At 52.1% G+C, this 16,364-nt stretch overlaps 1 protein-coding gene across 1 annotated transcript in view; it reads right to left on the reverse strand.

Annotated features, from left to right (window-relative positions):
* Positions 1 to 16,364, reverse strand: part of LOC116989899 (carboxy-terminal kinesin 2-like) — a 51,226-nt gene that overhangs the window by 3,815 nt on the left and 31,047 nt on the right. The window contains exons 10-14 of the mRNA XM_033047455.1: positions 10,398 to 10,520; positions 3,881 to 3,994; positions 2,343 to 2,516; positions 1,566 to 1,733; positions 791 to 929 (exon numbers count right to left, since the gene is read on the reverse strand). Coding sequence (XP_032903346.1) covers positions 791 to 929; positions 1,566 to 1,733; positions 2,343 to 2,516; positions 3,881 to 3,994; positions 10,398 to 10,520 — 718 coding nt within the window. The remainder of the gene's footprint in view (positions 1 to 790; positions 930 to 1,565; positions 1,734 to 2,342; positions 2,517 to 3,880; positions 3,995 to 10,397; positions 10,521 to 16,364) is intronic.

Raw genomic sequence — 16,364 nt, forward strand, 5'->3', positions numbered from 1 at the left:
GAGAATTCCACAGACTCACCACTCTCTGTGAGAAAACGTGTTTCCTCGTCTCCGTTCTAAATGGCTTACTCCTTATTCTTAAACAGTGGCCCCTGGTTCTGTACTCCCCCAACATCGGGAACATGGTTCCTGCCTCTAGTGTGTCCAAACCCTTAACAATCTTATATGTTTCAATGAGATCCCCTCTTATCCTTCTAAACTCCAGAGTGTACAAGCCCAGCTGCTCCATTCTCTCAGCATATGACAGTCCCGCCATCCCGGGAATTAATCTTGTAAACCTACGCTGCACTCCCTCAATAGCAAGAATGTCCTTCCTCAAATTAGGAGACCAAAACTGCACATAATACTCCAGGTGTGGTCTCACTAGGGCTCTGTACAACTGCAGAAGAACCTCTTTGCTCCTATATTTGATTCCTCTTGTTATAAAGGGCAACATGCCATTCTCTTTCTTCACTGCCTGCTGTACCTGCATGCTTTCTTTCATAGACTGATGAACAAAGTCCCCCAGATCCCGTTGTACTTCCCCTTTTTCCAACTTGACGCCATTTAGATAGTAATCTGCCTTCCTGTTTTTGCTACCAAAGTGGATAACCTCACATTTATCCACATTAATCTTCATCTGCCATGCATCTGCCCACTCCCCCAACCTGTCCAAGTCACCCTGCATTCTCATAGCATCCTCCTCACAGTTGACACTGCACCCAGCTTTGTGTCACCCACATTGGCTCAGCCAGGTGGGACTGTTAGCTCACAGTCGGTGCCAGCCACTCACAATGATGCAATTACTCACATCTACACACCAGGCCGTTGGCAGAGTTACTCCCTTCTATGTAGAGCTGGAAGGCACTGTGGCTCCTTGATGATTGATGGTTACTGGCTGTCGCTGCCACAGAGCGGTTCGTTTTGGCAGTGGCAATCAACTTGTTGACCTATGGGGAGAGCACAAGCACTCAGTCCAAACCCAGCAGCTCAAACCAACACTGACCAAAAGGGAAGACAGAGTGCTGGAGTAACTCAGCGGGTCAGGCAGCATCTGTGGAGAACATGGATAGGTGACGTTTCACAGAGTGCTGGAGTAACTCAGCGGGTCAGGCAGCATCTGTGGAGAACATGGATAGGTGACGTTTCACAGAGTGCTGGAGTAACTCAGCGGGTCAGGCAGCATCTGTGGAGAACATGGATAGGTGACGTTTCACAGAGTGCTGGAGTAACTCAGAGGGTCAGGCAGCATCTGTGGAGAACATGGATAGGTGACGTTTCACAGAGTGCTGGAGTAACTCAGCGGGTCAGGCAGCATCTGTGGAGAACATGGATAGGTGACGTTTCAGAGTGCTGGAGTAACTCAGCGGGTCAGGCAGCATCTGTGGAGAACATGGATAGTTTTGTATGCGTGAGTGAGAGTGTGGGGGGGCGGGGCAGGATAAAGCATGGTATTGTTTTATAAATGGCACTGTATTCAGTGAGGGGGATGGAGGGGGGGGGGATGAGGAACAGTGGAAAGTGGGCCTGTTCCCACGGACCTGTGGGCAGGGAGTAAAGTTGTAACGTTATGGGCGGGTACCCACCTCCTCCACTGTGCCGACAGTGACGTACTTCAAGTTGGTGACGTACAGCTCCTCACTCTTATTACTGCGTTGCTTGATCTCATACACGACAGCCTTCTGTGCTTTGGTCACTAACAGGTCACGGATGTTCTCGTTGTAGATCTCCAGAAAGCTGGCCGTGAACTTGTACTGAAACCAAAGCAGAGCAAGCTGAGGGGAACAGCAGAGCTACCGGACAAGCCCAGGAATATTTAACTCATAACCAGACAACAAGAAACAGTGCTGGTGTAGCTCCCAGAGCCCAGAGAAGGTGCTGCCACAGGGCCCAGAGAAGGTGCTCTCACAGGGCCCCAGAGAAGGTGCTGCAACAGAGCCCAGAGCCTAGAGATGGGGCTGCCACATGGTCCAGAGGCTGCTACAAGTCTCCAGAGCCCAGACAAATGCTGCCACGGGGCCCAGAGGCAGAGGCTGCCACAGGGCTCAGAGCCCAGAGGCAAGGGGCTCACTTGTGTGTGCAGCCAGGCGGTGGTGCCTGCAACAAGCTACCAGTGGGAAAGCTGTGCCCAAGGTAGAGGGGCAGACAGGGACATCATGTAACAGCTGCACCAGGCCACTCCAGGCCTGACAGCAGTGAGAGCTTGCACTTAGCCAGATACCAATCTCAGGGTCACAGGTACAGAGATGGAGATGTCTGTTTACACAGGAACAGTGGGTTGGGATAGAGCTAGAAGGCTCCCACCAGTTGTGAAGGAGTTCGTGTCTAGACTCCTGCCTGCTGGCCACACTGCAGATACTCACCAGCCATCCCATGGTCTCGAGTCTACGTGCAGTGGCGAAGATCTGATCGACTGCGCGTGGAATCATCCCCTTGGTGTCACACGTCAGCTCGTCAGGCCCCTCCATGGTGTAGGTCTTGCCACTGCCTGTTTGACCGTAGGCAAAGATACAAACGTTGTAGCCATCCAGGGCAGACTGGGAAAGAAAGGCAGGCAGTGTCACGACAGGAGAGTCTATCCATTCATAATGCCCACAACCTCTTTGATGCCCATGTCAACCATTCCAAGACAGTGGTGAAAAGACAGCATCCGTTACCTACCCACCTGACCAATGATGGGACGGGCTCATAGACCAGGGTGTGTCTACGTTACTGCCATGCCCATCCACTGTGGAAGGGTGACACTAAATGCTGCAGTAACTCAGCGGGTCAAGCAGCATCTCTCGGGAGAAGGAACAGGCGATGTTTCAGACCATTCTTCATCAGAAGAGGGATCTCGAGCTGAAACGTCACCCATTCCTTCTCTCCAGAAACACAGCCCTTCCCGCTGAGTTACCCCAGCTTTCTGTGACTATCTTGGGTTTAAACCAGCATCAATCTGCAGTAGACAAAAGTGCTGGAGAAACTCAGCGGGTGCAGCAGCATCTATGGAGCGAAGGAAATAGGCAACGTTTCGGGCCAGTACCTTTCTTCAGACTGATGTTTGGGGGGGGGAAGAAGAAAGGAAAAAGGAATAGGAACCCGAGGGCTGAGAAGGGGAGGAGACAGCAAGGGCTACCGGAAATTGGTGAAGTCAATGTTCATACCGCTGGGGTGTAAACTACCCAAGCGCAATATGAGGTGCTGCTCCTCCAATTTCCGGTGGTGCTCACTCTGGCCATGGAGGAGGCCCAGGACAGAAAGGTTGGATTCGGAATGGGAGGGGGAGTTGAAGTGCTGAGCCACCGGGAGGTCAGGTTGGTTAATGCGGACCGAGCGGAGGTGTTCGGCAAAATGATCGCCAAGCCTACGCTTGGTCTCACCGATGTAGATCAGCTGACATCTAGAGCAGCGGATGCAATGGATGAGGTTGGAGGAGATGCAGGTGAACCTCTGTCTCACCTGGAACGACTGCTTGGGTCCTTGAACGGAGTCGAGGGGGGAGGTAAAGCGACAAGTGTAGCATCTCTTGCGGTTGCAAGGGAAAGTGCCCGGGGAGGGGTTGGTGCGGGAGGGAAGGGAAGAATTGACAAAGGAGTTACGGAGGGAGCGGTCTTTGCGGAAAGCGGACAGGGGGGGGAGATGGGAAGACGTGGCTAGTTGTGGGGTCACGTTGGAGGAGGCGAAAATGACGGAGGACTATTTGTTGTATGTGACGGCTAGTGGGGTGAAAGGTGAGCACTAGGGGGACTCTGCCCTTGTTACGAATGGGGGGATGGGGAGAAAGAGAATTTGCAGTTCCTTCTTACACTGTGGAAGGGTGTCTACGGACACAGAGCAATATTAGACGGAAGCCTTGAACAGGTGTAACAGGGGGATCCACACAGAGTGAGTGGATCAGTGATGTGTACACCAGACTTACCTGCACCAGCTGAGAGATGTCTTCAAACACTTCTTCCTGCTTTGCCACTGGCTGGAAAACGTGGTCAAAACTGAAGTCGTGTTTCACATCTTTCCGGTTGTTCCCAGTGCGAGACTTTAGAAATAATTTGAGGAAAGTTCAGTTTGCAGCTTAACATTGAATGACGTCATTAGCTCGGGAGGCTCAGCACGGGGTCTTAATCAAATCTCATTACACTTTATACACCACGTTTACATGTTGGGAACAACTGAGACTGACTCCTCCATCAGCCTGACCACCACAGGAGACCATGCAGCCAGTGTTATAGAGCCCTGTGTCACCTGAATTCCCCTAGACACCACCTCACCCCCAGGTAATGGAGTCAAGAGCACGCAGCCAGTGTGATAGAGCCCTGGGCCACCAGAAATCCACTTGACACCACCTCACCACCAGTTAATGAGGTCAGGACCATGCACAGTGTAGACGAGCCCTGTCCCACTATAACACTGTACACCGCCACCAGTTAATGGAGTCAGGACCATGCACAGTGTAGACGAGCCCTGTCCCACTATAACACTGTACACCACCACCAGTTAATGGAGTCAGGACCATGCAGTGTGGACGAGCCCTGTCCCACTATAACACTGTACACCACCACCAGTTAATGGGGGGGGGGGGGAGGTCAGGACCATGCACAGTGTAGACGAGCCCTGTCCCACTATAACACTGTACACCACCAGTTAATGGAGTCAGGACCATGCACAGTGTAGACGAGCCCTGTCCCACTATAACACTGTACACCACCACCAGTTAATGGAGTCAGGACCATGCAGTGTGGACGAGCCCGGTCCCACTATAACACCATACACCACCACCATCCGGGCACAAGGCCTCCAGTCAGCAGCGACCCTGTGTCCTTTCAACAAAAGCCTAGCCTTAGTCTTCGTGGCACCCCTGCACATTACTGAACAAGATGCTGGTGAGGCCACTGTTAGGAAAGTCATGTGTTCAGTTTTGGTCAGTCTTCCATTAGGAAAGATGTTGTTAAGCTGGAAAGGGTGTAGAGGATTTGAGGATGTATGGACTTGAGGGTGTGGGCTATAGGGGGCGGTTGGACAGGCTAGAGAATGTAGGAGGATGAGGGGTGATCTTATAGAGGGGTACAAGATCATGAGGAAGAATCAAATACACAGGACAAGATGTTAAGAAGTCCCTTGTGCCAATAGGTGGGGAGCATTTCACGACATTCGTTGATTGTTGAGAGTGGTAGACGCTCAACATCTGTGGGGGGGGCGGGGGGGGAGTGGATACGTATATCTTGGCCTGGGTAACCTTCAGGACAGTTGGGCACAGGACACATCATCAGTAGTGTACCCTTGCATCACTGGGTGTTTCGGCCTTTTAACACTATACACCCTCCACAAGGGCGGCCCGCTGCAGGATGATCAGCCCTCAGCGTGTGTCCCGTGTCAAACCGTCCCAAAGATTCACCCTGAAATACTTGGGGCCCAGCATGGGTCTTTCCGCTTGAGCCAAATCCACCGGCTGCTTCTTTCAGCCGCCTCTGAGAGTGATCTTATGGTCTTCCGCAGAGCCTGACCGTGGATTCCAAGCTCCTTCAGCAGTCTGATGGTAGATGACGCAACAAATCCTCTGCATCCCACTTCAACTGGATAGACTTTGGTGTTCCAGCCACGCTGCGTTGCCTCTGCTGCAAGCTCTGCGTAACGCAGCTTCTTACGCTCATAGGCCTCCTCAACAGAGTTCTCCCATGGAACTGTGAGCTCTATGATGTAAGCAGTCTTCTGTGAAGGGGACCAGAACACCAAGTCTGGCCTGAGGTTGGTGGAAGCAATTTCAGGTGGAAAAACTAGTTGTCGGCCGATGTCCGCCAGCATCCTCCAGTCGCGGGCCCTGCATAGGTTTCCTTCTTCTGATCTGGTGGAAGGATGTTTAGATGTTTTCTGTCCTTCTCGGACAAAGGTTGTTGCCCTTAGGGGGAGGGGGTTGCTTGCTCTCGGAGGCAAGGAGTTGGTCGCACACCGCCTGTTCTCAAGGGCTGATGCCAGGCTTTTTAGTACCTGATTATGCCGCCACGTGTATCTCCCTTGCGTGAGGCTGGTCTTGCAGCCTACCATGATGTGTTTGAGGGTCGCTGGAGTTGGGCAGAGGGCACAGGTTGGATCCTCGCCGTACCACTGATGGAGGTTCTTTGGTGATGGAAGCACGTCATAAGTCGCTCTGATGATGAAGCTGATCTTGCTTGCTTCCATTTCCCATAGTTCTTTCCAGCTGATCTTCCTCCGCTCCACACCTTCCCACTGCATCCATTGCCCCTGTTTGGCAAGAGAGACCGCCTTTGCACTTCTTGCGGCCTCCTCCTCTTGTCGCCGCACCTCCTCGACCACCAATGTCCTCCGCTCTGATGTTGTGGCCTTTCGCCAAGTTGGTTTACTTGTCGTAAGGCCAAAGCCTCCTCTTCCCTGCTGGACTTGCCCCACGATGTCTTTGTGTCTCAGGGCTGATGAAGCTTGCTGTACTGCATCAGATGGCGTCCACTTCCGACCAGTTACTAGGGGCGGCGCAACAGCACTGATGGTCTTGTCTCTAGAGTCCCTCAGTGTCATCTGAAGTCTTACTTTAGAACACTTGTATTCCTCTGTTAGACTAGTGAGAGGTAGTTCCAGGACCCCTTTGCCATATAGGCCGATGTTAGTTAGACATCGTGGGACCCCGAGCCATTTCTTCGCGTATGAAGTTATGGTTCGCTCCATCTTCTCCACAGTTGTTATTGGGGCTTCATAAATGGTCAGTGGCCACATTGTCCGAGGAAGGAGTCCAAACTGTAGGCACCAGAGCTTCAGTTTCCCAGGCAGTAGGGTCTGATTGATGTTCTCCAGACCATTGACAATTTCTTGCCTTAGTTGTTCCACCTGCTCTTTACCCTTGAGACTTGCGTTGTACCATCTGCCCAGGCTTTTAACTGGCTGTTCAGACACTGTTGGTATTGGGTCGTCACCGATACAGAACCTTGTGTCTCTAAGCACCCCCTTGACTATGGAGATGCTTCGAGATTTACTTGGTTTGATCTTCATTCGGGCCCACTTGATGTTCTCCTGCAGCTTTCCAAGTAGCCGCTTGGTGCATGCTGCAGTAGTGGTTAGTGTGGTCATGTCGTCCATGTATGCCCTGATGGGTGGCAGACGGAGCCCAGCCCTGGTTCGTTCACCGCCCACCACCCATTTTGAGGCCCTGATGATGACTTCCATGGCCGTTGTAAAGGCCAAGGGTGAGACTGTGCAGCCTGCCATGATGCCTACTTCCAAGCGAAGTCAGCTGTGTTGAAGCACAGCTGCAGGTCTTGGAAATAGCTCTTGACCAGTGTGGTGATGAGCTCTGGTACATGGAAAAAAGGCAAAAGATTCCCAAAGGAGTTCATGGGGAACTGAACCAAATGCATTGGCCAGGTCGAGGAAGATCACATGTAGGTCTCTCTTCTCCTTCTTAGCTGCTTGGATCTGGTGCCAGATCATGCTTGTATGCTCCAAGCAGCCCGAAAATCCTGGAATTCCTGCTTTCTGTACAGATGTATCAATGTACTTGTTTGTTACCAGATAGGTGGACAGCCTTTGTGATACAATGCTGAAAAAGATTTTTCCCTCGACGTTGAGGAGACATATTGGCCGGAATTGGCTGATGTCTGACGCATCCTTTTCTTTAGGTATTAGCACGCCGCCGGCCCTTCGCCATGCCTTAGGTATTGTTTGCTTCTTCCACACCACCCTCATGAGCTTCCATAGAAAGCGTAACACATCCGGTGCGTTCTTGTAGAGCTTGTATGGTACTCCATTTGGCCCCGGAGCTGATGCTGCTCTTGCTCGCCGGACAGTGTTCTCTACCTCTTTCCATCTTGGAGGGCTGGTGTCCAGGTTGAATTCAGGTGGTTGAATAGGCGGGATGTCATGTGGGATGACTAACTGCTCATGCCTTTTCGTGTCTTGGTGGGCCTTTTCCAGGTGTTCCTCCAATTCCCGTTTTGATGTTTTCAAAGTTCCACTTTTTTCCTTTGCGAAGAGGTCTTTGATGAACTTGAAAGGGTCTTTGTAGAAATGTGTTCTTGTGTGTTCTTTCTTCCTGCGAAGTTTCCTCAAGTTCTCTGCTTTTCGCAAGGTTGCCAATCGGCTCTTGATGTCCTCTTGGAGTAGCATGAGACCTTCTCTCTCTGCCTCAGTTGCTTTTTTCCATTGCTTTTTCAACTGTCTCCTCTCTCTGATTAGCCTCTCGATCTCCTGCTGCCTCCTGGACTTGATTGGTGTTGGTAATTTCTTTCCACCTCTCCCTTTACTCACCCCAAACCGTTCTTCTCCATAGCTGTAGATTGTGTTGCCCATCCTTTCAAGCTTTTCCACTGCTGTGCCCGCTTGTTGCTCCAAGATATGTATAAGGTCACTGTTGACCGTCTCCCACTCTTTCTTTTCAACAGCTTTGGGCCATTTCACTCCAGGTTTGTGCCCTTTGATCTTTCCCTCCAATGGAGGTCTTTGTCGTTGTTGCGTGGGCTCCTCCACCGGCATTTCTGTGCTTGTATCACCCTCTTCAGTGACATGGGTGCTGATGCTCTGCGAACTTTGGTTTGAGTCCTGTCGCTGTGCTTCACTCGACTGATTTGACTGGTTGCTTCGTAAGAAGTACTGGTCAATGCGAGGCCCATGTCTCTGCTCTCTCAAGCACTTTTTCCTCCCTTGGTGGATCTTCAAGCCCTTCACTGATGTAATTTTCTCCCAACCACAAATGCACACCTGAAGTTTGTGTCCCGCAGCTGTTGTGGATGTCTCATGTGCCATGCTCTCCTTGTCCGTAGTCGTTTCCGTTCCTGGGTCTGTAACCGTGTTATCAATCGGTGAGCCATCTTCCGCCCCCGCTCTCGCAGGCTCTAGGGGTATTCTCTTTAATTTACTTTTAGTAGCATTTAGCGGGTGTCTTTCTGTGACTATCTTGGGTTTAAACCAGCATCAATCTGCAGTAGACAAAAGTGCTGGAGAAACTCAGCGGGTGCAGCAGCATCTATGGAGCGAAGGAAATAGGCAATGTTTCGGGCCAGTACCTTTCTTCAGACTGATGTTTGGGGGGGGGAAGAAGAAAGGAAAAAGGAATAGGAACCCGAGGGCTGAGAAGGGGAGGAGACAGCAAGGGCTACCGGAAATTGGTGAAGTCAATGTTCATACCGCTGGGGTGTAAACTACCCAAGCGCAATATGAGGTGCTGCTCCTCCAATTTCCGGTGGTGCTCACTCTGGCCATGGAGGAGGCCCAGGACAGAAAGGTTGGATTCGGAATGGGAGGGGGAGTTGAAGTGCTGACTTGAGGGTGTGGGCTATAGGGGGCGGTTGGACAGGCTAGAGAATGTAGGAGGATGAGGGGTGATCTTATAGAGGGTTACAAGATCATGAGGAGAATAGATCAGGTAGTCTTTTATCCAGAGTTAGACAATAGGTGCAGGAGGAGGCCATTTGGCCCTTCGAACCAGCACTGCCATTCAATGTGATCATCCACAATCAGTACTCCGTTCCTGCCTGCTCCCCATATCCCTTGACTCCACTATCTTTAAGAGCTCTATCTAGCTCTCTCTTGAAAGCATTAGGAGAACCGATCTCCACCGCCCTCTGAGGCAGAGAATTCCACAAACTCACAACTCTCTGGGTGAAAAAATGTTGCCTCGTCTACGTTCTAAATGGCTTTCCCCTTATTCTTAAAGTGCGTGACCCTGGTTCTGGACTCCCCCAACATCGGGAACATGTTTCCTGCCTCTAGCGTGTCCAAACCCTTAACAATCTTATGTGTTTCAATGAGGGGTATCCTCTCATCCTTCTAAACTCTAATCCTGGTCCGAGAACACTAATGCAATTATCAAGAAAGCTCATCAGCGCCTCTACTTCCTGAGAAGATTACGGAGAGTCGGTTTGTCAAGGAAGACTCTCTCTAACTTCTACAGGTGCACAATAGAGAGCATGCTGACCGGTTGCATCGTGGCTTGGTTCGGCAATTTGAGCGCCCTGGAGAGGAAAAGACTACAAAAAATAGTAAACACTACCCAGTCCATCATCGGCTCTGATCTTCCTTCCATCGAGGGGATCTATCGCAGTCGCTGCCTCAAAAAGGCTGGCAGTATCATCAAAGACCCACACCATCCTGGCCACACACTGATCTCCCTTCTACCTACAGGTAGAAGGTACAGGAGCCTGACGACAACTAGGTTCAGGAATTTGTCATGTGTCCTATACAGGGACACATGACAATAAACTCACTTGAACTTGAACTCCAGAGTAAGGGAAGGAAGAAGCTGAGGACATGGGTTTGAAGTGAGGGGAAAGATTGAACAGAAACCCAAGTGGCAACGTTTTCCCACAAGTGTATGGAATGAGCTACAGGAGAGGGTAGTTGAGGCACGGAACATAACAACATGGTCAGTGGGGGAAGGCTGGGTTGAAGGGCCTGTTATCACTCTGTGAGCAGACTGATGTGTGAAATGCATGACTTACCTCCTGCTCCTTTGTGAGGGTGATCACCTTCTCATCACTGGGCAGGAACTGAATGTGCATCATATCATTGTGCCTCTCCCCGTCCAGAAGCGGGCGAACACGGCAGATAACACGGATATTCCCCTGTAAGAGGCAAGGCAGGGAGAACGTCACTGGCTGCAGACAGCACAGAGCACAGAGTAAACGCCGACACAGCACTGAATAAACGCCAGGGCCAAGAGGCAGGGAGAACGTCACTGGCTGCAGACAGCACAGAGCACAGAGTAAACGCCGACACAGCACTGAATAAACGCCTGGGCCAAGAGGCAGGGAGAACATCACTGGCTGCAGACAACACAGAGCACAGAGTAAACGCCGACACAGCACTGAATAAACGCCAGGGCCAAGAGGCAGGGAGAACATCACTGGCTGCAGACAGCACACAGCACAGAGCACAGAGTAAACACTGGGGCAAAGAGGCAGGGAGAACATCACTGGCTGCAGACAGCACAGAGCACAGAGCAAACACCGGGGCCAAGAGGCAGGGAGAACATCACTGGCTGCAGACAGCACAGAGCACAGAGTAAACGCCGACACAGCACTGAATAAACGCCTGGGCCAAGAGGCAGGGAGAACATCACTGGCTGCAGACAACACACAGCACAGAGCAAACACCGGGGCCAAGAGGCAAGGAGAACATCACTGCTGTACACAGCACAGAGCACAGAGTAAACGCCGACACAGCACTGAATAAACGCCAGGGCCAAGAGGCAGGGAGAACATCAATGGCTGCAGACAGCACACAGCACAGAGCAAACACTGGGGCAAAGAGGCAGGGAGAACATCACTGCTGTACACAGCACTGGGCAAACGGCAACACAGCACTGGGCAAACACTGGGGCCAAGAGGCAAGGAGAACGTCACTGGCTGTACACAGCACTGGGCAAACGGCAACACAGCACTGGGCAAACACCGGGGCCAAGAGACAAGGCAGAGACACAACACTGGGCAAACACCGGGGCCAAGAGACAAGGCAGAGACACAACACTGGGCAAACGCCAGGACCAAGAGACAAGGCAGAGACACGACACTGGGCAAACACCAGGGGCCAAGAGGCAAGGAGAACATCACTGCTGTACACAACACTGGGCAAACGGCAACACAGCACTGGGCAAACACCGGGGCCAAGAGACAAGGCAGAGACACAACACTGGGCAAACGCCAGGACCAAGAGACAAGGCAGAGACACAGCACTGGGCAAACACCGGGGCCAAGAGGCAAGGAGAACATAACTGGCTGTACACAGCACTGGGCAAACGGCAACACAGCACTGGGCAAACACCAGGGCCAAGAGGCAGCAGACACAACACTGGGCAAACACCGGGGCCAAGAGGCAGCAGACACAACACTGGGCAAACACCGGGGCCAAGAGGCAGCAGACACAACACTGGGCAAACACCGGGGCCAAGAGGCAGCAGACACAACACTGGGCAAACACCGGGGCCAAGAGGCAGCAGACACAACACTGGGCAAACACCGGGGCCAAGAGGCAGCAGACACAACACTGGGCAAACACCGGGGCCAAGAGGCAGCAGACACAACACTGGGCAAACACCTGGGCCAAGAGGCAGCAGACACAACACTGGGCAAACACCGGGGCCAAGAGGCAGCAGACACAGCACTGGGCAAACACCAGGGCCAAGAGGCAAGGCAGAGATACAGCACTGGGCAAACACCGGGGCAAAGAGGCAAGGCAGAGACACAACACTGGGCAAATGCCAGGGGCAAGTGAATGGCCAGGAGAGATGTCTGGCTGCAGGATGATGGAATCCATTACTGGCTGCCGTGCCGGGAGCTCTGGTGCCCACATATGGAGCCTCTCACAACCCTCTCCCATGACCAATGAGTCGGCTCCAGATTCAGGGACAGTTTCCACCCAGCTGTTATCAGGCAACTGAACCGTCCTCTCACCAACTGGAGAGCGGTCCTGACCTCCCATCTACCTCATTGGAGATCTTTCAACTATCTTGAATTGGACGTTGTTTAAGAAATCGAAGGAGCCAAAAAATGCTGGAGTAACTCAGCAGGCGAGGCAGCATCTATGGAGAGAAGGAATTAGCAACGTTTCGGGTCGAGGCCCTTCTTCAGACTGATGTCGTGTTATGTGTGTCTGTGTGTGTGCTTATTATATTTTCTCTCTCTGTATTATGTTACAGGGTCAGTACATGAGGATGTGGGCCAAAGGTACATTCAGCTCCTGCACAGTGTGTGTGTGTGTGTTTATTATATTTGCTCTCCGTGTGTTACTGGGTAATATTAGTGTCAGTACATGAGGATTAAACACAACGGTACCTTGAGCTCCTGCACGGTGTTGTGTTGTATGTATGTGTTTATTATATTGTCTCTCCATGTGTTACAGGGTCAGTACATGATAGTACCTTCAGCTCCTGCACGTCGTTATGTTGTGCGTGTGTGTGTGTGTGCTTATTATATTTTCTCTCTCTCTATTATGGCCAGGTTCAGCTCCAACTCGATAATCAAGTTTGCCGATGACACTGTGGTGGTGGGCATGATCTCAGACAACGATGAGAAGGCCTACTGGGAGGAGGTGGCTGATCTAGCACTCTGGTGTCAGATCAACAGCCTCCTCTTGAACATCAAACAACTACACTACAATACAATACCTTTTATTTGTCATTTGAACCTCACATGAGGTTCAAACGAAATTTGGTTTCTGCAGCCATACAACAAAAAAGAACCAAGACACACTCAACACAATTCAATGCACATAAACATCCATCACAGTGAGTCTCCTCCTCACTGTGATGGAAGGCAAAACTTGTCTCTCCCCTGCTCTCCATTCCTCTCCCGAAGTCGAGGTCAAAGCCCCCGGCGGGCGCTAGCAAGTCCGCGGCCACTCAAAGCCACGCCGGGCGATGTAGGGCCCTGCCCCGGGTCTTGATGTTGGAGCCCCCGGCGGGCTCTAGCAAGTCCGCGGCAATTTACAGCCGCGCCGGGCATTGTAAGGCCCCCCTCCAGGTCACTCTCAACCCCGCAATTCAGGCAGGAGAAGTCGCCGTTGCAAAGCGGTCTCCCACCGGGGACCCGCGAGCTCCCGGTGTCACCATCCACCGGAGTCGGGTCGACGCAGCTCGCCGCCGCAGCTCTCCACGCTCCGAAGCTGGCTAGCTCCACGGAGGTAGGTCCGTAGGTCCACAGCTCCACGGAGGTAGGTCTGTAGGTCCACAGCTCCATGGAGGTAGGTCCACAGCTCCCCAGCTCCACAGGCTCAGTGACTTCAGCCCCCAGGTCGCTCCGGTTCGAGGCCGCTCCACGGCGCTAGGCCCCAACGGCAACGGAGACCCGACAGGGAAAAGGTGCGGATCTCCATGCAGGGAAGAGATTTAAAAGTTTCCCCCACCCACCCCCCACACATACACAGTCAAAAACCCACTACAAACTAAACCCTCAACAGGACAAAAAAAAACAGACAGACAGACTGCAGAGGCCGCTGCGACATCGGTCGCGCCGCCCACCCAATGGGAGCTGATCGTGGACTTTAGGAGGGCACATCATCCGAGGACGTACACACCATTGAGGATAAATGGGGATACTGTGGATAGGGGGAGCTGTTTTAAATATCTGGGAGTCTGCATCTCTGAGGATATGACATGGACATCACACACCGCAGCACTCGTGAGTAAGGCAAGGCAGTGCCTTTACCACCTCAGGCAATTGAGGAAATTCAGAGTGTCTCCGAGGATCCTCCACTGCTTCTACTCAGCGGCTGTGGAAAGCATCTTGTCCGGAAATATCACGATTTGGTTTGGGAACTGCTCTGCCCAGGACAAGAAGGCTCTGCAGAGTAGTACATTGGGCCGAACGCACTATGGGAACTTCACTCGCCCCTCTGCATACATCAGGAGGTGCAACTCCAGAGCCAATAAGATCATGGGAGACCCCTTCCACCCCTGCAACGGACTGTTCCAGCTGCTACGGTCAGGCAAACGCCTCCGTTGCCATGCTGTGAGAACGGAGAGGTTGAGAAGGAATTTTTTCCCAGAGGCCATTAGGACTGAAAACTCCTATCTCACCAGGGACTAACATTACTGAAACATTCTACTGCTTTTTTTAAATTGCTGTTTTCTTTTCCTTTTCCTTCCTCCCACAATATGTAAAAGAATATGTGATTCTGTTCCAATCTGTTTGTAGTTTGTTTGTTTGTTGCACAAAGTCCGCGAGCATGGCCACCTTTCATTTCACTGCACATCTCGTATGTGTATGTGACGAATAAACTTGGCTTGACTTGTGTGTTGTGTGTGTGTTATTATATATTCTCTCTATGTGTTACTGGGTAATATTAGTGTCAGTACATGAGGATTAAACACGACCATTCCTTCAGCTCCTGCAGTGTCAGGGCTCGAGATTAACGGTTGCCCGGGTGCCACTGACCACTCAAAGCGCCGCCGGGCCACCTAAACACCGAGTCATTTTGCCCGGCTTGGCAACCAGATACTGGTTTGTACCGAAGATAGACACAAAAAACTGGAGTAACTCCGCGGGTCAGGCAGCATCTCTGGAGAACAGGAATGCGACATTTTGTGTCGGCGGTGGCGGCTGTATTGCGTGGGAAAGATACTGGGTGCGGGGTGAGGAAGTGTCGGAGCGGATTACAGGCTCCGAACAGCGGCTCCATCTCCTCCTCCTCACGCTCCCCGCCCGCCCTGATAGCGGCCGCTGCTTGCAAAGCCGTTAGCGCATTTGCTCGCAGCGGTCTTTATCAGGGCGGGCGGGGTGTGGGAGGAGGAGGTGATGGAGCCGTTGTGCGGGACCTGTCATTCGCTCCGACACTTCTGAAGCAGCTATAGGATCTTTGAGCTGCACCGCACCTTGCTGTTGGCTGGCGGAGGAGGGAGGCGGTGGCGAGGAATTCCCAACGGCCAAGGCAGCGGGGCGATGTTGTCCGAGGAGCGCTGACCCTCCTTCTTCCGTACCTCGCCCCCCTTCTCTCTCTCGTACGCCCCCTCCATCCTGGGACCCCTCATCACCATCCCGCACTGATTCCCATTCCCGCCTCTATTCAGTCCTCACTGACATCCCCTGTGCTCCCCTCCCCATCTCCTCCTCCCCCCTCCCCAATCTATTCATCCTGCGCTGATCACCCTATCCACCTTGCATTAATACTCCTGCCGCCACCCCCCCCCCCCTTACCATCCTACACTGGTTCCCCAATTCATCCTGTACTTACCCCTTTCCCATCCATCCTGCACTTCTCCATTCATCCTGTACTGATCCCCTATCCATCCTGTACTAATCCACGCATTCATCCCGTATTGACCCACCCTCCATTTACCCTGCACCTTCCCCTCATTCATCCTGCACAGACCCTCCGATCCACACTGTACTGACCCCCCCCCCCCCATCCATCCTGCGCTGATCTCCCCCCCCCATCCATCCTGTACTGATCCTCACATTCAAGATGGGGGGGGGGGGGGAGACAGTCTGAAGAAGGGTCTCGACCCGAAACATTGCTATTTCCATCGCTCCATAGATGCTGCCTCACCCGCTGAGTTTCTCCAGCACTTTTTTCTACCCCCCCCCATTCAACACCACTGACATCCCCCGTGCTCTCCCCTCACAATTTTACATACACCAACCAACACGTACTAATTCACCTGCCTCAATCCATCCATTCTGCACCGACTGCCTTCTAACCCTGATGAAGCCGAATAAAGTTATAAAAATAAGAAGAAATTAAAATGGGTTTCTGGGCTAGCTTACAGCTCATATTTAGTGTCAAATTAGGCTTGCCTCAGGTTGCAGTGTGTGGGATAATAAGTACCATAACATTGTCTCCCAAGTGAGGAAGCGACAGAGAAAGAAACAGCTAGTCACATCTTTGAAGTAAGATGCTATGAACCAAATGACCAATGTTTATGGGGGAGGAGGCAATAAAGGAAGAGAGAAACAGCTAGTCACATCTTTGAA

This window comes from Amblyraja radiata, chromosome 30 (assembly GCF_010909765.2).
Source record: "Amblyraja radiata isolate CabotCenter1 chromosome 30, sAmbRad1.1.pri, whole genome shotgun sequence".
Classification (NCBI taxonomy): Eukaryota; Metazoa; Chordata; class Chondrichthyes; order Rajiformes; family Rajidae; genus Amblyraja; species Amblyraja radiata.